The following is a 21584-nucleotide window of genomic DNA, read 5'->3' as shown; positions in this document are numbered from 1 at the left end:
CAAAATAGATACCACAAATGTTTGACCAGCGCATTTGCACCGTGAAAACCGAATCCGTACCACATTATCACAACAAAATACGATGAATTACAATTTAACTTATAAGTAGATAGCCAGATTTAAAAAGACTGATAAAACTGAAAAAATGTGATCATGATGTGATACCCACAACATTACTCCAACTAAGACACTGACAGAATTATTCAACTCGAAGGTGTCACTGCAGTTCTAAATTCAAAACTTTGAAAACCATACGGAATTACTGACACTGAAGATATCACTATCTCTTGGCAGTTTTCTTTTCGCTATATTTTATTCATTTCATATTTTTGTGGATCGGCGTGTCGGTTTTTGTTTGATATTTATTTATTTTTACATCAGTTCGGTGAACAAAAGCAAGGGTTCTTTGTGTCGGCTGAATGTTGTATGAATAGGAAAACAAACAATACGCCGCAACGCATAACGCAACCCATCACGCTCGGTCTGTTTGTACAGAAATTATTATAAGAATTGTTAAAATTATCTGTTTGTATTAAAATTATTAAATGTAATTAGCCGACCTCAAAAATCTTAAGGTAAACTCTAAAGGAAAACTCATGGCAAACTCTGTAAAATTAAAAAGTGAAGTTAATGACGTGATAGTTACCTATACTTACAGTATATATATACAGAGCGCTCCCTATCCAATTTATTCCATCGAGTTGTATGGGTCTTAGCACTTTTTAGACGTATCCCATTCCCATGAACTATTTTGCAAGATTTATTAATATTTTTTAATTAATTGAGAAATTCTACCATAAAATAAATACACAGAGTATAATTTATTATAGACTTATAGATTTACATTACTACATCACGAAATAAGACGCTTGGCAATACTTTCACCAGCAACTATAAAAACTCGTGCACCAAAGTATCACGCTTTTTCAATCATATCAGCGGTCTAGTATTAGTAGTGGTGCATCCATTGCCTCGTCTAGAAAATATCAACCGTCAAAATCTTAACCATGACAAATGTCACTTAACGTAGCTGTCAGCTGTCAAAATAGCACAGGTTTTATGAAATAACACGTATTTATTCATTTTATGAAATAAAATTATTGATAACTATACAATATCTTATTTGTTCAAAAGTTTTAATGTGTATCTCTTACAATGGGTGGTAAAAATAAACAAAGTCAAAGGACCAAAAACAATGTTCGAGTAAGTGCGATATAGTGTACAAATATCTTAAGATTTCTGCAGCTGAAACTTGCTTGTTGTGCGATTTTTTAACACAGTTATTATTTCATTAAGCTGTTGATTATATTTTGCAGCCATCAAGCAGCGGGCGCAGTGCTGAGCTTCTTAGCAGTGCTGGCAAGTTTGACTCAACGATGACCACCGTCGGTGGCAAACTGATGCCTGCGCTGTTCCCAACGTTAGCCGCTGTTACACTAGACGCTGGACTAGACCCAGAATTGGCAATGTGTATCAAAAAACTCAATAAGAAAGATCCTATTACTAAAACTAAGGTTTGTTTTTGCTATTACTTGAACATACAACTCTGTTAAATCTATATAAAACAATACTATGTACTGTCAATGACTATATTCCTAGTACTGCTAATATGTTAATATTGAAAATATTATAATTAAAACTTGTACAATTAAGAAAAGAGTGATAGATAAAACATTTATTTATCAAAATAAGTTCTGACCAAAGTTGAATGAAAAATAATTGTTTGCCAGGCTCTACAAGAACTGACAGAGTTAGTCAATAAGAGTAGTGTGGAAGATGTGGTAGCAACGCTGCCGAGCTGGAGCCACTTCTATAAGACTCTGTCAGTGGATGGGGACTGCAAAGTGAGGGAGTGCACTCAGGTGAGCTACACTGCCTATAATAAGAAATAATATTATAAAGATTGTCAATTTCTTTCAAATTCTTGAATAATCTGCCTGAGCTGCCAGATTGTTCAAGATTTTGAAAAAAGTAAGCTGAGTTGTGATGAATTAGTGAGATGCACAATTATCATTTTATAATTTATTACCTATATCATCTCTCATACAGTAATATACAGCCATAAAACTCAAAATTGTTTTGTCAAATGTGTCTGAAGTTTTGTCTTAAAATTTTTTTATTATATCTTCAGTATCACTAATACCTAGTATAAATAAAACAAAGTCACTTACCCTAAGTAAATCACTGCCTACCCTTATGTATGTTTAGATCTTTAAAACTACACAACTGATTTCAATAAATAGTATCATTCTTGAGGATGGTTTAGTTGTTTATTACTGTTTTACATTAGTGATACCGGGATGAGCTGCTAATTATTGTACAAAGAATACATGATAAAAGTTTATACACACATAGAAGCTAAATATACAATGTCGGACTTATCCCATGAATAGATCTCTTCCGATCAACCAGCAATAGAGATTTTTCACTAAATATTTTTCAATCTCTAACTAGATAGTAATTGTTCATTAGTTTCTTCTCAGCTGCAATGCACCAAAGTTTTGAAGAATAATATTCGGAAGGAAGATATAGAGGAGAATATCATTTATTGTCAAAAATAATAGACCTCAACATAAGGCAGAAAAAATACAAAACATAAATAGAGCAACAAAGTTGTGGGACAAACAAGAACAATACACATTGCTATGTTGTAGGTGTGCCACGGAGCGATAGTGCGGGTGTGCGGACGGCGGACGGCGCCGCACCTGAAGCAGCTGCTGCCGCCGTGGCTGCAGGCGCAGTACGACGACCACGCGCCCGCGCAGACTCAGGCTCAACTCTCACTTAAGGTAACACAATATTAAGGTCTTATAACACTCCTGTATGTTAAAAGGTATAATATTTATTATGTATACTTTATAGCAGTTTACTTCGCTGCAAGTTTAATTCAAGACCAATAAGAATATAATGTAATAGTAGATAATTCATTTATTATAGTAGAAAATTATGTGGAATAAATGAATATAAATAAACCTTTATATACAAGTAATAAAACTACGTGGGCTATGTCTGTACATAGCAGCTGCGGGCTAAAGCTAGTTTGTAGTACAGGAATCATTATTAAATGGTTATTATTTCGGTTAAAGTGTAAGTTTATTTTAATACAAACATTATGATTGTTTACTTTATTTGCAGAACACATTCCCAGATGCAAAATTACCAGAAGTAATAGCATTCTGCAAGACAGAGATCTTTGAATTCCTTGAAGATAATTTGATCGGGAAATCAGCAATTGCGGCCGCTGCAGCAGAGGGTGAAGGTGTGTAAGGTCTTTTTCATGATTTACTATAGAGACCACACAAAACTCGACTTTGGCTGCATTCTTTATTTCACTATGGTAAATAAAAGCGCTACGCTACTGCGGACATTCCAGAAAAAACTCTAGTGAATTGTGAACATTCATGCGTACACAGCCACAAACATAAGTTAATTCATTTTTTTATAACATATTAGTCAAATGATCATCTGGTTTGCTTGATGGTAAGCAAACACAGTCTGTCGACTTTTTAAGAATGCAATGCTCTTGACGGCTCTAATGGTGAAAATAAATGGTCAAGTGACAGTTGAACTCACATTTTAAAATTTGACTAGAGTGACTTAAAGAGTTTTGCCATTGGATTTGCCTTTCAACCTTGAAAAAAGTATTGTTTCCGTAGGTAAACTGCAAACATGTGAGCAAAGCCGCAGGCATAAGCTAGTCCTAACTATATTATAAATGTGCCACTGACGTAGAATCTTGCATGTATCATGTAGTTGGAACTACAGAGAAGAACATAATTTTCACTCCGGAAAAATAACTCTTCACACGGCGGTGAGGTGAGGCGGTGCCGCAGGCAAAATCATAATAAAATGTTACAGTCCAAAATATTACAGCAAACATGGATCAGAAAGAAAAGCTATTAGGCATGTCTAGAATGTATTATGTTCTTACACAATATAGTGGAAAGTGGAAATAATGAAATAATCGTCAGGCGGGCGACGCACAGCGGCCGCTCTGCACGGGCTGGCGTGGAGCTGTCGGCACGCACCGCGCGCGCTCAGCGGCTGGATGTGCGGCCGGCTGCTGGCGCTGCTGCGCGGCGACGGGTTCTGGAGGCTGCACTCGCACACCCACTGTGCCGTGAGGTCAGTGCACGGTCCTGGCCGGCTGCTGGCGCTGCTGCGCGGCGACGGGTTCTGGAGGCTGCACTCGCACACCCACTGTGCCGTGAGGTCAGTGCACGGTCCTGGCCGGCTGCTGGCGCTGCTGCGCGGCGACGGGTTCTGGAGGCTGCACTCGCACACCCACTGTGCCGTGAGGTCAGTGCACGGTCCTGGCCGGCTGCTGGCGCTGCTGCGCGGCGACGGGTTCTGGAGGCTGCACTCGCACACCCACTGTGCCGTGAGGTCAGTGCACGGTCCTGGCCGGCTGCTGGCGCTGCTGCGCGGCGACGGGTTCTGGAGGCTGCACTCGCACACCCACTGTGCCGTGAGGTCAGTGCACGGTCCTGGCCGGCTGCTGGCGCTGCTGCGCGGCGACGGGTTCTGGAGGCTGCACTCGCACACCCACTGTGCCGTGAGGTCAGTGCACGGTCCTGGCCGGCTGCTGGCGCTGCTGCGCGGCGACGGGTTCTGGAGGCTGCACTCGCACACCCACTGTGCCGTGAGGTCAGTGCACGGTCCTGGCCGGCTGCTGGCGCTGCTGCGCGGCGACGGGTTCTGGAGGCTGCACTCGCACACCCACTGTGCCGTGAGGTCAGTGCACGGTCCTGGCCGGCTGCTGGCGCTGCTGCGCGGCGACGGGTTCTGGAGGCTGCACTCGCACACCCACTGTGCCGTGAGGTCAGTGCACGGTCCTGGCCGGCTGCTGGCGCTGCTGCGCGGCGACGGGTTCTGGAGGCTGCACTCGCACACCCACTGTGCCGTGAGGTCAGTGCACGGTCCTGGCCGGCTGCTGGCGCTGCTGCGCGGCGACGGGTTCTGGAGGCTGCACTCGCACACCCACTGTGCCGTGAGGTCAGTGCACGGTCCTGGCCGGCTGCTGGCGCTGCTGCGCGGTGACGGGTTCTGGAGGCTGCACTCGCACACCCACTGTGCCGTGAGGTCAGTGCACGGTCCTGGCCGGCTGCTGGCGCTGCTGAGCTGCGACGTGTTTTGGTAAAAAAAGTTTGATAGTTAATAGTTTATAGGTAGTAAAGTACGTTTTGTGCATAAAGACGTATTTTTGAAAATAATATCGCGGGTGCAGCTGGTAGTACATATACACATATATTAACCGCAGATGCGCGTGGTTCGGCGCCTTGAGCAGCATCATGGAGCGGTTCCCCGAGGCGCTGGCGGGCGCGCGCGCGCTGCACGTGCTGCTGCACGCGCACGAGCGCGACGCGCGCGCGCGCGCGCAGCTCTGGGGCTGCCTGCTGCTGCTCCTGCACTCGGTGCCGGTGCGTCGCCTACACTCTCTCTTTTTCTTACAATCCAATTCATGTCCAGGTCTGAGAGGTGCGGGGAGGGCCCCGCTGCTGACCTTCATATTTGAATTTGTAATTAATTTTGATCCTCATTCATATGACAACAGTGGTACATATGACTGTTAAAATCTCATTAAATGGTGGATTTCGTATATTTTATATTTATTTATAGGTACTATATATTCATACGGCAGCCGTTACTTCGCTCCCGAAATAATTTCAGAATTCGAAACAACCTTTGTTGTGAACCCATTATGTATATCTATCATACACAGAAATATTCTTTCAAGTTGTTGGTTTAGAAGCTCCAGAGATTAGCACGTTTTAAAAACTCTTCAGAAAAGATGGAATTTTATTTATACAGGATTGGCAGAAGTGGCTGGAGAAAAAAGATCTCCTGGCGAAAAGAATTCTCAATCTTTTAGAAACTGGTAAGTAAAATACCACCTTTTTTTCAGTTAAAATTACTAAAACTTCATAAAATAAATTCATTACGATACAATATTGTACTAAACATATTATTTCCTTTCCGAGGTGGGTGGGGCGACGCGCGACAGCTGTCGAAAACTCTGCTGCCGTTACTGGCCAGCCTGCCGCCCGACATGCTCACAGACCAATTCTTTGAGGATTTCTTCGAGGCCATTTTCAAGGGGTAAGATTAAAGTTGTCGCATACAATTCAAATAGTCGATGAATTATTTTTTTTAATTTAGTAAGGAAATCTAAAAAAAGACACTCGTAATAAATAATGATTTTAGTACAAAATCTTCGATCGTGTGGTCAACTGCGGAAGAAAATAGTTTCCGATATGTCCATGGCTAATTTGATTCGTAATACCATCGGTCAAAAGATTATTATAGGTTATAATCCGATCCCAAATTTGAAGTCGTATTTGTCGATATGATTTTCAGTAAAGATTCGATAAATCAGTTTAGGCACCTAAACGTTTTCCCGATTCGTTGTCATTCCACCAGCCTGGACAAGAAGAGTCAAATAAACTCAAAGCTGGAGCGGCAGGCGTGGATGACGGGTCTGTCGGAGTGCATCCGCTACGTGTCGACGCAACCGCGCGCCCGCGCCGCCGGCCTCGCCGCGGCCGCGCTGCGTCGCTGGCTGCTGGCCGCGCTGCATCCGCCGCACGACGCGCTGCTGAAGCACTCCGCGGCCACCATGGCTGAGCTGTTGAAGTTTTGGATGCGGAAAGCGAGGTGAGATGTTGATGACAACAACCGAATGGAACATACGAAACGTCGTAAATAATAACAAAAAAGATGAAAGCCCATTCACAACGAATTTTCCAGCACGTGTACAACAAAATTATATGAAAATTTTACACACGTATTCATGCAAACGACCGCGTAGTCAAAGTTCAAAGCACAGAAGTCGTGCACGAGTCTTCATTTTACAGAATGTTACCTCGCATCGCATCTCGGCGCTCCAGCCTCGCAGGTGATAGTTTTTCCTTAATGACATCGTTGCACAGGTCAGAAGACGGCGACCGCTACGCCACCCTGGTGCGCAACTTCTGGCAGAACATCGGCGCGAGCGTGTCCGCGCAGAGCGACGCCGCGCAGAGCGACGCTGCGCGGCACGCGCTCCTGCTGACCGCGCTGCGCGCCGCCGCCGCGTCGCCGCCCGCCCGCCGCGAGATCAGGTCGCTGCCGGACTACACTTCTTTTAATACCAGATTTATATTGATTTAAACCAGTCTTCTTCATAGGCATATTATTGGTCGATGAAAACTACTAAATCAGTCAGATTGGTACAAACTCATACAGCACGAGTACAATTAAAACCTAATTCTAACTCATGCATTGTAAACTTTAAGTTTCAGTTACTTAGTACGACACGATGCCTTCTTTTTTCAAATCAAATCAAATCAATCATTTATTTGTCAGAATACAGATACAATCAGGTGGTCATGATATATATAGAACATGCATTCTGCCTTATAGGCGTACAAATATTTAAGTCAATTAATAAAATTGTCAATAATACTAAAAAAAATATATATATAATAACAATATCAATAATACCTCAAATTAAATAAAAGATATCTTCTTAGATATATCGTACAGGAAAAAGGTCATACTCATGTTTGGTAGAGAGTGTTGAAAAAATTAAAATATCATTTTTGAATACTCTGTTTGTTGTCCCAATGCTAGGCTCACTCCCACCAGTAGCCCGCCCCGGCTTTGCTCGGGAAAAAATATAATCAAAAAGTTTCCTATATTACTTGTGAAGTTTTCGTCTACCTCTGTGCCAAATTTCATCAAAATCGGCCCAGTAGATATTGAGTTTCTTCATTACAAACAAACAAAATAAAAATACAAATCTTTTCTCTTTATAATATTGATATGGAAGTGTGTATAACTCTATCTTTAGCTATTTTCTGCCGCTGAAACATTTCGATATCGTGACATCATAAACTAAGACAATAATAAGTTTTGTAATATTGAGGAAAATGTTCCAATGTGTTTGTTTAATACTAATTTAATTTCCGTTTACAGATTCGACGGCGACGCCTCCCCTGAAATGGAACCCGCTTCCCCCGTCACCCCGACAGAACCCGCTTCCCCCGTCACCCCGACAGAACCGGCGGACATGGAACTATTCTACCACAACTTGGCCACAGCGACCGAGCAAGTTTGCGCAAGATACATCGAAATAGCTCGCGACACCAACGCGCCTAACACGATCCTTCCCAATTTATATCCTTTATTATATTCTTTATCAAAATCATCTATAGTGGCGATAGCGCTTCATTTAGGAGCGAATACGGTGTATGGATTATTCGAGAAGGTTCTATTGCCATGGTTGAGTGACGCCGACACGAGGGGCGAAGCTGTGATGGACGTCGTGTTCCTGCTGTTGACGCACATGACTGAAGAGGAAGAAGACGCGACATTCACTACTTTTACGCAGGTAAGTTTTTATTCATTTCATATGTCTTTGTAGTATTGCTTTGTGTTATTTATTAGGATAACATGTTTAATATGCCACTAATTAGTACATGACTCAACCAGTGTTACAATGTAATATTTCCTTTCAAAATGTAATGGTCACAATTTTGTAAAAACTCATTACTATTGTGTTCGCGACCATTTTTACATGCATTTGAATATTTCTATTGGAATGTAACATAATGATTTTAAAGCGTCAAGAATTAAAACTATAAACCAATATTTATATATTTGGTATATTTTATTTAAAGATTTTTACGATTTCATTGTATATTAGCTATGTGTTGCGTTTTCAATTTAATTTATGTAAGGACGAAAATAAGAATGCGACATGTAAGTGAAATCAAAAGCGCGGTATATTTTTTCACTGACATTACATGTGTCAAAAAATGTTTTTTTTTTTTTTTTTAATTTCCATCGACAATCATAGACATGCTCCCGGCCTTGAAAGTAATGACTTTCAACACGAAATAGATACCAAGTTAGAGACGAGATCCTCTTCAACCGGCAAAAGACAGATTTTAGAAAAGGCTCGACGAGTAACTCCGTTTTGCATGCGAATGTCTGCTACACGTGAGATTCCGTTCTTCCCTGGATAAGTTTGTACTATTCGCCCGAGGCTCCATCTCAACGGTGGTTGTTTATCATCTTTTATCAGGACAAGATTCCCTTCATTTAGGTCTCCCCTGTGCTGGTGCCATTTACATGTTGTCTGTAGCTCTGATACGTACTCTTTATACCCAAAAGTGTTGTCGCATCTGTTCTATTCTTTGATACCGCGATAATCTGTTTGTGGAAACATCCATCAAATCAAAAAACACTGGTGCAGTCATCAAACGTCCAACCAAGAAATGTGAGGGGCTTAACGGCTGAAAGTCGTAAGGGTCTGTTGACACAGGCGTTAAAGGTCGAGAGTTAAGTATAGCTTCAACTCGTGATAATACTGTAGTAAACTCTTCAAATGTAAGGTGCGCATTGCCAACTATACGACGTAAATGATGTTTGCAGCTTTTCACACCGGCATAGCCCTCCGAAGTGCTGGTATAATTTGGAATCATTTTAAATTTGATGCTAACAGAAGTTGCGTATTCTTTAATATCGTCTGTGCAAGTCTTCAATACTTCCCAAATTCGTTCATCAATCCTATGAAATTCTTGCCGTTGTCGGAAAAAATCTCACATGGTTTTCCACGTCTCGAGATAAATCGCTTAAGTGCTAACAAATAACCATCGGACGAAAGATCGCTGACTAACTCCAAATGTACGACGCGCGTAACAAAACATACAAATAGACAAATATATGCCTTATTTAGTCGCGAGCCCCGACCTTTGCGATCCAGCACGAGCACAGGTCCGCAATAATCAACGCCGCAACGCATGAACGCATTATAGGCTGCAGTGTTGTAGCTCGTAAGCGTGCACATCTTATGCAAGAGTGCACAACACGCTTGGCGAGTGAACGGCCACCGATTGGCCACCTCTTTTCGCGTAACGTGTGCAGGAGCAGTTGGGAAGCGGCGTGCAGCGTGCGCAATGTGTTCGTGCTGAAATAGCAAACGGGTAAAATGATGTTTAGATGACAATAAAACAGGAAATTATTTGTCATAAGCAAATTTAAGAGAGTTTTGTATGCGACCTCCAACTCGCATTATGTTTTCCTGATATCTACAAAGAGATTTAATCGAGACAAATGTGCGTCCCTTTTGAAAAATTGCTTTCGTTTCAATGCTGCATAAGCTTCAGGAAACGACTCATGCTGGCTCATACGAACTAAGTTGATAACTATGTTGCGTTTTCAATTTAATTTATGTAAGGACGAAAATAAAAATGCGACATGTAGGTGAAATCAAAAGCGCGGTATATTTTTTCACTGACATTACATGTGTCAAAAAATGTTTTTTTTAATTCCCATCGACAATCATAGACATTATGACATAACATATAATTAAATTTTTCGTGCTTTGTCTATGGTTAACGATCGTAATGAAGCCGAATGTTGTCTCTCTTCGCAGGATGAAGTATGCAAATGGGCGCTAGTGCGGTCTCTGTCGCACAGACACGTGGAGCGCGCGGGCGCGCGCGCGTGGCTGCGAGGCGCGAGTGCGGCGCGCGCGCTCGCGGCCGCCGCGCGCGCGCTCTCTGCGAGCGACGCCAACTTGCTGCTCCTTGCGCTTACGCCGGATCATAATGATGGTCACTATCTCGCTTTTTTTCTCTATTCGAGGTTATGTAAAGGACCAGTGTGTTGTGTTCGAAAATCTACTGAAAAATCATAATCTCGTCAGTCTCATTCTCTTCTTTTCGAGTGTGTTAATTACTAAAACTGGTGTCCGATTTTATTAAAGTAAAACGCGCCGCGTCCCGTGGCAAGCAATCGCATACGCCACTAGTGAACTTATACTGCCAACCAGTGTGCAGGTTTCCTCACGATGTCTCCTTTTATTAACCGTATAATACTTAAACTAAATTCGCAGCTGTTATTAATTACTGCCTTCCTCTGTATAAAATTTGTATCAATGCGATGCCACATGTGCTTTTTCTTTACTTAGAATTGTTGGTGAACGAAGCGACTGTGTCATCTGTGGTGGACATACTAATGATGTCTCTGTCTGAGGAGAAGTCGGAGCGACTCATATCGACACTATCACACTTAGCCACGACGCTGGCGCACAAGCCGCCAGACAATTACACCACGTTACTTATCACCTTGTTTAAAATTAATTTGACGATACAAGTAAGTTATATCCCTAATGAAATGTTGTGTTTAGGAGGCAAAATACGTTTTGAACCAGTTAGGGTATCAGTAAGTTCATTTTAACTACGGATCTTGTAAAAAACTTTTGTTTTGAAACGTTTTGTTTGAAATTTTTCAAGTAACAAAAAGCTCATACAAAATATATCAGCACTGGTGTTGCGTCATTTTTTCTACAAGGGCTACAGTAAATTGAATGTTAATAACAGCTATAAGAATTCATCAGATTTGTGAAGAACTTATACCTCTGACGTTACAAAAGGTGACCGACGTCTGACGTCATTGCTGGGCTATCACGTCCAGTGTAATACTGAGATGCCAGTTTACAATTTGTCATTGTTTTTTGTTCCTTTCATGCTTATATTAGCGGCCTGTGCCGTTTACTCAGATAAAATCTTCTGGAATGACAGTCTAACTATGGTGGAAACCAAAAATTCGTCCGGTAGTTTATCGCGATCACACAGACAGACGCGACACGGATGACTCGTTTTTATAACATGTAAGATTGCAATGTAACTCGGGCAGCGCGGGTCCCCGGCGCTGTCGCTGGAGTCGTGGCTGGAGGCGCGCGGTGCGTGGCTGGCGGGGCTGGCGGGGCTGGCGGGGCTGCCGGCGCGCGGGGCGGGGCTGGCGGGGCTGTCGGGGCTGCAGGCGCGCGCGGCGCTCGTCGCCGACGCTGCGCGCGCGCTCCTTACTGAGGCCTTCTGCTGCACACTGTGAGTCTTATCTTCGTCTTGGACATATACAGGTCCTTCAGCGTTCTGGTTATAGGACACGCTAGACAAGACAACGTATTCATATGTCTAACCGGATCATAACTCACTGAGTTTTGACTCGATCGTTTCAGACTAGACTGTGATAGAGTAAAAAATATCCTCACAAACATTCACAGTTTATACATACTACATATTAATACAGTAGTGATAGCATACGAGTATTGTACCTTTGCCCGGGTTTTAAAATAACCTAAATAAAATAAATAAATAAAAGACGGTATCCTTTTATTCTTTTGTTATTTCAACAGGTCAGAAGACTTGAAAATATCAACAATCGACCACGCTACATCGCTTTGCCCCTATCTCCTCACCGAATGCGAACAACAAGTCCCATCAAATACTGAAGAAATAGTGCAACTAATCGACCAACTGTTCGAACAATCTTCAAAACTTGTCGAGAAATCGTCAAGTTTGGACGTGTTTGCTTTGAGATATGATTGTATCGTGTCCAAGTTAAGTTGTCCGTTTGGAGATGATAATGAAGCGATCAGGCAAATTGTGAAGGATTGCGATGAATATGATGTTGACGAGTTGAAGAGAGGTGACTTGGTGGGTGTGGCTCTTCTATTCTTTAACCAAATCGCATTCAGAATACTAGTGGAGATCATTTATAAATATGAACATGTATCAACATGTTCATATTTATAAATGATCATTAACAAGACATTGAACATGCATATCAATGCATGTTCAATGTCTTGTGACATTTTTTATTGTATTTAAGGTAAATCGTCTAACAGACATAATGTTCCGAGCGCTATCCCTTCGAACATTGCTCCTCCACCGGCCGGACATTGACGAACCGAGCGAGGACATTGAGCAGACGTGGTGCAACGTTCTGTTGAAGGATGAACACATACAGGCGGAGTTTTGTCGCGTCTTGCGGGAATATCTCATTGTACATTCTCTACATGAGGGATATGCATTTGTAAGTAGTTAAAAATTTTCGTTCAATAAATCAAGTTTTACAATATTCTTTGTCAGTTAGGAAAGGTTAAATAAATTTTCTTTCACTATCAAATAGTTAAAAAAAATAATTTTCATGTTTTTTTTCCAGTGGCCTCACTACGAAATAATTGAGCGTGCGAAATATAAACTTGACGTAGCATTCCAAGACATAATATCAGAAACTCCCACAACTTTACGTCGACAAATACTACTTTCCTTATCCGAGCGCGCCGCAAAAGAGGGTTACTATTGGGCTTACGCGAGAAGTTATTATGAAGCGAAGTCGATGGATCAGTCGGACAACCAATCGGTTGATGTGTTGGATTCTGCTAATGTAGATTTGGATAATTTGGCGGAAATTGTGACTGGCAATGGGCTGTATCATAGTCTCCAGGTATGTTTGTAAATGTATGGATTGTAAATGTGTATTATGGCATATGGCTTTAGTTTGTGAAGATAAATAATTACCAACAGTAAACAATTTTATTTGATTATAGAATTAGCGTCAATCGTAAATTTTTCATTTTCACAATAATTTTTTTGTGTAAAATATAAATGCATTCACTTTCAACTTCAGGCGAATCTCCACTGGCTGCCCCCTTCAACCCCCTCAACTCCCTCTTCCGAAGAATCCCCCCCTCCCGCGTCCGCCGCACTCCGCACGGCGCACCTAGTAATGTTACGAGCAGCGTTCGCGTCGCTAGAAGCCGAACAAGCGCCGAAAGAAATTCGCGAACAGTTCGCGAACGACGCGATGTTGGCTGCGCAAGGGGACGCCGAACCTGATGTCATGGTGGACCTGTATTATAAGTTCGAGAAGGTCATTATTGGAGATAGGCGAGTATATATTTTTTGTTAGTGTTTCTGTATATTTGTTTAATAAAATAGTGAATTTGTAAAATTTTTGCCGCTATATGAGAGCCTTTCGATTTTCCATAAAACTACTTATATTCTGTTAGCCTTCAGTTTCAAAATCTCGTTATCATTAAATATTTCTTCTAATCTAAACGTTTACGAGATGAAAATATCGATACGGACGGTCCTTTATCTCCATCCTGCATAAGAAACAAAGATGCACATGACAGAGAGCCTAGGGCGGTGTCGTGGGCGGGCGCGGTGTGCAGCGCGGCGTGGGCGGAGTACTGCGCGCGGCTGCTGGCGGAGCGCGGCTGGCGGCTGTCGGCGCCGCACTGGGACTTCGCCACCATCACCCTCTGCTCACTGGTGACCGCGGTCACCAAACTGCATACCACTAAGGTGGGTTCTTCACTTCCTCCGCCGTTGAGTGTCGTCGTTATCTCTAGTTGTGCGTTTCCGACTTTTTCATAAAGCGATACTTTTGTCTTGAGCGATATCGACCTATTATTTTTTTATACGAAGGCAGAAACGGTTTTGTCCAAATATATCAGAAGCGCATAATGTCTACTTTTGTATTCTCCTTAACTTGCAACGCTCAAACTTTGTCCAAGGTCAAGATTTGCTAAAGAACAATTACTATTTTCAATTTATTTTAACATTTGTTTGTCGAATATGCCGTATACATATATCGGCTCTGAGCTCAAGCAATATAATTCGTCTAACAGACAGCACTCCTCTGCGTGTCGTCCCTGCGGCTGCTGCGCAGCGTCAGGGAGTTCATGACCGCGTTACCGAAGGAGTGCGAGCGCCGGCAGCCGTCGCCGCACGTGGCCGCGCTCATCGACGAGTGGAGAGACATCTTCTCGCCAGATATACACACCAACTTGTTCAACGTCATACTTCAAATCTTGGGTGAGTGTGTCGTCGTCTTTATCAAGTTTTTCATTTTTTCAAGCATCCACTCGCAGATATGTGCGGTAGTTCCGAAGGTAGTTTATTTGCCTCACCGATCTTTCAACATGTGTCTATGGGATTTTTATATGTGAAAACAGTAGTCATATTTCACGCTACCATCGGAACAGATTCTCCTCCGGAGGGCCCAATATCGTGCCACGTGTCCCGAGCGCTGTCGGCGCTGACGACGGCCGCGTACAGCCTGCAGTGGGCCGCGCTGCGCTCGACCGCGCTGCAGCTGCCGCGCGTGGTGCGCTGCGCCGCGGCCGCGCTCACCCGCGCCTGCCATCGAGGGTACAAGTACCTCGCGCATGGACTCTTGAGCGCTTTGGCCACCGAATTGGTGCTTGAGGATGGTAAAAAAGATTTTTATATACTATTTTTCTTAATCGATCTTTAAACCTAAACTATACGAATTGATCTGGTGCTAATAAATTGTCTGGTAAAATAAATTATTTAAAAAGCATGCGTAATGTATACATAAAATGCGCAATGAGCATGCTCGATAACCTCTATTTACAAATTCTTAGAATCCTAGAAATCATACACCGAAAAATACTTACAAAAGTTCTCCGTAAAAGCTTTCCGATTTATTTTACGTGACCATTATGAAAACACAGCTGTTGGTATGCCAAAAACATAGTGGACTATCTCGTTTGTACAGCACAGAAGCTGTCGACGTGGAGCGAGAACAACTCGGAGGAGTCCCCGCAGCCGCCGCCCGCGCTCAGCCTCTCGTACTTCCACGAGCACTACCTCAACTTGCTGGAGTTGCTGGACCTGGCGCTGCCCGACATTCAGTAACTATTATTTTGTTTATACGACACCTGATCTGAAAAAATAAAATTCCATGTTCAAACTTCAAGTGAAAGTACGTAATTGCAGTCGAACAAAAACCGGCCTGAAAATTTGTATGAAAATCCATTGCTCCTTTTGGGAATTATCACCAGGTCGAAATAAATGTGAACATCGCTGCATACAAAGGGGACCCCAGTTTGAATTTCTAAGACTGATTCTTGAAGGCAAAATCCCTGGCAAAAGACCTCCTGGCCGCCCTCGACGAAAGTGGTTTGATGACATAAAGGATTGGACCGGACTTAGATACAACCCACTGAAAATAGCGGCCCAAAGCCGCGAGGGTTTCCGTATACTGATCTCCAAACTTCAATTCGCAGATGGCTCCCCATGATAATAATCGCTGCATATAACGTCATTTAGACAGGTCCAAACACAATTCCGTCGTGTTACATCAATATTGACAACCATGTACTTTTGACAACATTTGTAGATTTTATCATATTCAATACGAAGATAAAAGTGTTCCCGAGAGCATTGAAGCGGGCGAAGCCGCGGGTAAACAGTTAGTATTCGTATAAATAATAGTTTTAATTATAATTTTAGTCAATTGACGTGTTCGAAGAGAAGGCTGCGCTGAAGTTTGTTGCGTCGCTTCATCTTCACCTGCGCTGTGAAAATCGGTGGTAGTCAGTTTTAAATAGGTATCCTAAGTTGAATGCCATGTATGCGATTCCTGTTCTAGAATAAAACCAATCCATATCCTCCCGTGGATGTCGTAAAAGATGATTATAGCCTTGGCAGCTGATAATCAACAACCGCAATCCCAAAATGGGTCGATGTCAGGCACCGGGAATGAAATTGAGAATACATGAAGATGAGAGAGAGAGGTGTCACCCGACTCGTCTAAGGATCGTGCGATCGCACAGAGTGGGCGAGGCGACGTGCGAGATGTGCTGCGGCGCGGACAGCCGCAGCGTGGCGCTGGGCGCGCTGCTGGCGGCCGACGCCGTGCACGCCGTGTGCGCGCGCGCGCGCGGCGACCTCACGCACCATTACATACAGCTGTTCAGGTTCGTCTCGTCTCCTCTCGTCTTCTCATCACACTGGACTTTTTACCAAAATATTGTTTCATTTTAGCGAATTTAAAAAGTTCTCCGTTCGTATTTGTTTTTGATACTTATTAAAAAAAGAAGTCACCCTGTCGCGTCTGTCCGTCTATCTGTATGGATGCGATAAACTCAAAAACTCCCGGATGGATTTTCGTACGGTATTCACCAATAAATACTGTACGTAATTCCTGAGGAAACTCCAGGTGTATAATTTATTTTATTTTTACCCGAGCGAAGCCACTAATATTTTTTTAAAGTTTGTCAATTAAAATATATTTTTCAATTAAAATATGCTATACATAAATTATTTTTCCATCCATCAGGCAGGAAAAATATACAGACTTACTGCTGACATGCGCAGTGCGGTTGTTACCACAAGAAGTGTTTGCGTTCGCCGTAAACAATGACGAAAATCAGTTGGCCGACCAGTATGTCAATTTATTTGTCAACAGTCCACAGTTAACTCTCGATGGTGAGTGATGCTAATTTCCCTTGTGCTTTAATTTTATAAATTTCTTATTGAGTCAGTTTGCTATTTCTATCGGTTGCTGTTTCACTTCCTATTCATTATTTTTGTGACGCAGTCCATCCTCATATCTCTCCATTTCCATTCAATTCCATGAACGACCATGAACATTTGATGAAAATATTTTGTTGTCATTATCAATGTCATATTTACCCTCAAATTGATGACGTAACGAAGACGGCAATGTCGACTGTGTCACGACAGTTGGCCAACCAGTATATCAATTTGTTTATCCACAGTTCCCAGTTAACTCTCGATGGCATCAATTGCCATCGACAAATGTATTATCAATTTTTGTTCAAACGACCTGATACTGCCGGTCCGTTTGGCAATACACATAGACCGGGGAAATGCCAGTGAAGCTATGTTTTAACATACATTGTAGTGTGCTCTCATGTATTGAGCGCAGCACCCAAGGTCTTATCAATTGACAACACTTTGGTTGCTACGCCTCAATCATTTATAAATAACAAACGTAAATTGTTTCACAGTAAATTGATAGTGCAAATATGGAGACATACAAGCATATCAGGAAAAAGAGCGCTATCCATGGAATAAAGCAAATAAAGCTTTTACAAGGGATTCTTATAATACCCTAGCAATGGAATAAATCGTAAGTTAAAAATGTAATATTTGCATTTTAAAACATATAAACATACAATACCTGAGAGCACGTATATTTGTTTAGATAAAATCTTTTTTGAAGCCTTTTCTTCAGGCCACACTAAGCTGAAAGTTGTGTATAAACGTTTAGTTTGTGTGATATTGCATGATGACGATAGAAACTTTTGTCGAAAATGTATTTTTGGGAAAAAAATTAATGTCATCCCGGAGCACAGCTAATGATATTTTAGACCGTATGATCCCGAATGCACTTGTCTTTGTCCAGCCAGCAGTATGGGATTTAATAATTCAAGTGAGTATTCTCTTCATCAATTCATCAAACGCTTCTTCACATTTGTACTCATATTTATAACGCATACAGAGTATAAATTAAGTTCCGCCTTAATTTCGTATCTGTTAGGCTTTTTAATAGTGCGCTTATTCGCACCTCTCGCACCCGGCCATATGTCGTTCGTTCAAAGTGAGCTAGACAAGGCGCGAGCTGACAGCGAGCAATCCCGTAAAGTATGTGCTTACACAGGACGGAGATGAAGGGCAAAAGTTACTTTTGGAAATTAATACAGATACAGTCCTTCATAATATGAAAATATTTTCATTGTCAACGTTTCGACATTGACAAACCCTTCGTACAAGTTTTTCCGGCTGAACTGTTGGTGTTTCCTTGCGGTAAAGAGAAGTGAAGGAGGCTAACATGCTATACGTGATATGCGTACCACTGGTCTAGCAACTAGGGATACCGACGAGCATGCAAAGTGGAGACGAAAAATTAAGGAACCAGACTTGGACTCTGACACTCAACGACTTGAAAGAAACCAGGAAAACGCGCAGATGAGAGAGAGAGAGCCTCATATAAAGTGGGCACATGGCTGAGTCGCGCGTGTGTCGTGCCCGCAGAGGCGGAGGCGGGGTGTTGCGGCGGGCTGGGCGACGTGAGCGCGCTGTCGTGTCGCGCGCTCTACCACGCGCTGGCCGGGCCCGGGCAGGCGCTGGCGCGCGCCGCCTGGGCCGCCTGGACTCCCAGGTCTGACCTATCTCATTCATTTTATATCTTAATCAAAAAAATTAAACACTTTAGTCGATCTTTCTTTCCGAGTATGTTACTAATAAAACTGGTGTCCGATTTTATTCGAGTCGCCTAACGCATCTGACATGACTTGTACGACTACCTATCAACGTTTAGTAGCATGTGCTCACATCAGGAAACTTTCAAGCAGTTTGCAAGTTTCCTCACGTTTCTTATTCCTTAGTTTACTCCTTTAGTTAAAGAAAACTGTTCTTTCGACCTCTACAATAAAACGAAAAATAGAAGAACACATTTATTTCACAGATTACAAACTGTTGACAAAACAAAAGTTCAGAATTGTCCGTTAAATGACCAAAGATGTCCTTTGGTTGGTTCAGTGCGTTTAGTGAGACGAAGCTAACCAATAACAGTGTGCCATTGTAACGCAACGATAACCACACCCCAATGTGATTGGTTCGTTGCGTCTCGTTCGACTCGACACTTCTCACTATCGAAGTCAAATGTAAACCCGTACTTGGTCCTCCGATATGAACCCGACCGACCCACATAAAATAATCCATAAGAAAGACACCAAGCCCCAACGAGGCATCGAAATTTGTATTTATTTAACTATGTCTCTACACGTGAAAGCGAAATAAACAATCTGGTCGTACGCAGGGCGGCGCGGATGCTGGGCAAGCTGACGGCGGCGGCCATCGCGCCGCAGCTGCTGAAGCAGCAGTTCCAGCGCGCGAGCCGGCGCGCGCGGTCGCTGGTGGACACGGAGCTGACGCTGCTGGCGGCGGCCGGCGAGGCGCAGGCCGTGCACACCGTCGAGGTGAACCTCACGCTACTACGTCTGACATTTCTCCTACACTCGAACGTATCCTCATGGATGAGCTGTACGATCCATCCAGCTGATACGATCTTGCGCCTGCTTTAAGGCCTGTTGGACGTTACTGCGTGTAGAAGTTCTTGTCACATTCGTCCAGCTCTTTGCTTCTTTTCCCTGACTTCGACATCCAGAAACGTGACCCTCAAGGCTGTCCGGTTTACAGAGCGTTATGTGGAGAACATGAGAAGACGCTGAAGACACATCGTAGAAAGACGGGTCCGAATGCGCAACTGAATTGCAGTCGAATTAGTTAGCTGGCCACATTTAGCTAGATAAAGGGCTTATTGGTAGATGACATTCTGAAATAATGACAGTTTTTTTTATACTACTAATTGTACGACACCCAAAACGATAACCAGACGTCCATTACATTAGAATGAATGAACGAACGACGTTCCAGGATCAGCCGCTGCGGCTGACGATAACGTTCTCGCGCGAGCACCCGCTGACGCCGCCGCGCGTGCAGACGCCGCTAGCGGGCCCCGCGGCCGGCGCGCAGTGGCTGGCCGTGTATCTCGGCTATCAGAACGGAGACCTGCTCAGCGCCATCTCGCTCTGGGTCACGTCCGTCGGCGCCAAGATGGACAAAGCGCCGCAGTGCTACATCTGCTACTGCCGCCTACACCCGGGAGAGGGCGTGCTGCCCAAAGTCTTCTGTAACCAGTGCAAGAATAAGTTTCACAACGCTTGCTTGGTGAGTACTGCGTTGAGTATATCTAATTTGTCCGAGCCTGTAAAGTTACAACGGGTTCAAAATCTGAATATTTTTCGATCACAAGTTGTATCCTGTGTTGTATAAAGAAAATGTACAAGAAAAGGTATAAAGATATCCTATTTACCTGATACTCTGTTTTATAATTTATTTCTTCTCTCACATAAGTAGAAATAGTTTAATACTAAATCTATGGAATAGTGTGCTTCTTTGATTGATTTCCCTCCGGTGAGATCGGTCTATTTTCCCGATCAGTTTACTCGTCCAAACGGTCCACTTTCACAGATCGGTCTTTACATCGTGTGATTATACTTTGCAGCGCAAATGGTTCACAACGAGCAAGAAGTCCAACTGCCCGGTGTGTCGCGCCATGTTCTAGTGACGACTCGCGTCACGTGACTCGCGCGTGACGAACTAGCCATCTACATTGTACGTACACTGTACAGTCCGTCTATAAAGATTACAAAATAAAAAGGGCCCTGTGTCTTCTTTTCTTGGCTTGCAGCACTGATTGTCTATCGCCCAACGTTGAACATTCTATTTGGTATTACAATGGTCAAAATATATGTAGTCAACAGCACATCAAGTTACCCTCCATGAACCTCTGTCCGGCAAGTTTGCAATGAATTTGGGTAGGTTGATGTGCTGTTAGCCTGTACTTTGTTAAAAACAAATTTTCTGCTCTTTTTAGATAGACTATACCGATTTCTACAGAGGAATCCTGTATGGAGTGAACTAAAGTACTATGTGATGTTAATGCTTACAGGCGTTACAACTTAGATTCAGGCTCTTATTCATAAATAATAATATTTGCTGAATCTAACGCCTAGTTCCTTACACTTACACTACTTGTTTCCAAAACCTCCTGCCCGATCTTATATCAAACTATAACTCATAAAACTTGGCAAAATACGTAAATTCGTCGATGTAGCGAGCATTTCTTTCTTTCAATAACAAACATTGAAATGCTTTTTGATGTGTAGTAAATTATAAGGAAGTAAAATTATTAGCTCCATCCAAAAATTTTGTAGATGCATGAGATTATTTGACTTATAACGCCAATAATTAAAAAAAAGAGACTTAACGCAGTACAAATGATGCAAATCGTTGCCTTTCTCTTCATATTGTATAAGAAATGCTGTGTAAATAAGAACTTTTCTCGAAAAAAAAAAAACAAGTGAACACAGATAAAACCTGGTTCTAATCGATTTGTGATTCATC

The 21584-nt window shown here is 42.8% G+C and overlaps 1 protein-coding gene across 4 annotated transcripts; it reads left to right on the top strand.

Annotated features, from left to right (window-relative positions):
* Positions 1-1026: 1026 nt before the first annotated feature.
* On the top strand, positions 1027-21540 carry Ltn1 (Listerin E3 ubiquitin protein ligase 1). 4 transcript variants are annotated; one of them, XM_053747537.2, is made up of 31 exons: positions 1027-1203; positions 1317-1514; positions 1731-1862; positions 2655-2789; positions 3136-3259; positions 3972-4125; positions 5261-5420; positions 5812-5878; positions 5982-6099; positions 6421-6654; positions 6930-7100; positions 7957-8371; positions 10421-10480; positions 10544-10601; positions 10958-11142; positions 11686-11876; positions 12185-12485; positions 12661-12864; positions 12994-13278; positions 13462-13721; positions 13970-14141; positions 14468-14654; positions 14825-15052; positions 15361-15496; positions 16421-16564; positions 16927-17075; positions 18019-18045; positions 18648-18774; positions 19435-19594; positions 20052-20345; positions 20683-21540. In XM_053747537.2, exons 1-31 carry the CDS (start codon positions 1156-1158, stop codon positions 20740-20742), a joined length of 5184 nt encoding a protein of 1727 aa, XP_053603512.1. In that variant the 5' UTR covers positions 1027-1155; the 3' UTR covers positions 20743-21540. The 4 variants fall into 4 exon arrangements, with proteins under 4 accessions (XP_053603512.1, XP_053603509.1, XP_053603513.1 ...); XM_053747534.2 differs by having other exon boundaries at positions 10421-10601; XM_053747538.2 differs by lacking the exon at positions 16421-16564 and having other exon boundaries at positions 10421-10601.
* Positions 21541-21584: the final 44 nt, after the last annotated feature.

The sequence above is a fragment of the Plodia interpunctella genome, chromosome 7 (assembly GCF_027563975.2).
Source record: "Plodia interpunctella isolate USDA-ARS_2022_Savannah chromosome 7, ilPloInte3.2, whole genome shotgun sequence".
Taxonomy (NCBI): Eukaryota; Metazoa; Arthropoda; class Insecta; order Lepidoptera; family Pyralidae; genus Plodia; species Plodia interpunctella.
This window is presented reverse-complemented; position numbering and strand designations above follow the sequence as displayed.

Coding starts and splice junctions, on each gene's coding strand:
- Ltn1 (XM_053747534.2), top strand. CDS start 1,156: ATGGGTGGTAAAAATAAACAAAGTCAAAGGACCAAAAACAATGTTCGA. Junction 1,863..2,654: donor AAGTGAGGGAGTGCACTCAG/GTGAGCTACACT, acceptor GCTATGTTGTAG/GTGTGCCACGGAGCGATAGT. Junction 3,260..3,971: donor CGCTGCAGCAGAGGGTGAAG/GTGTGTAAGGTC, acceptor AATAATCGTCAG/GCGGGCGACGCACAGCGGCC.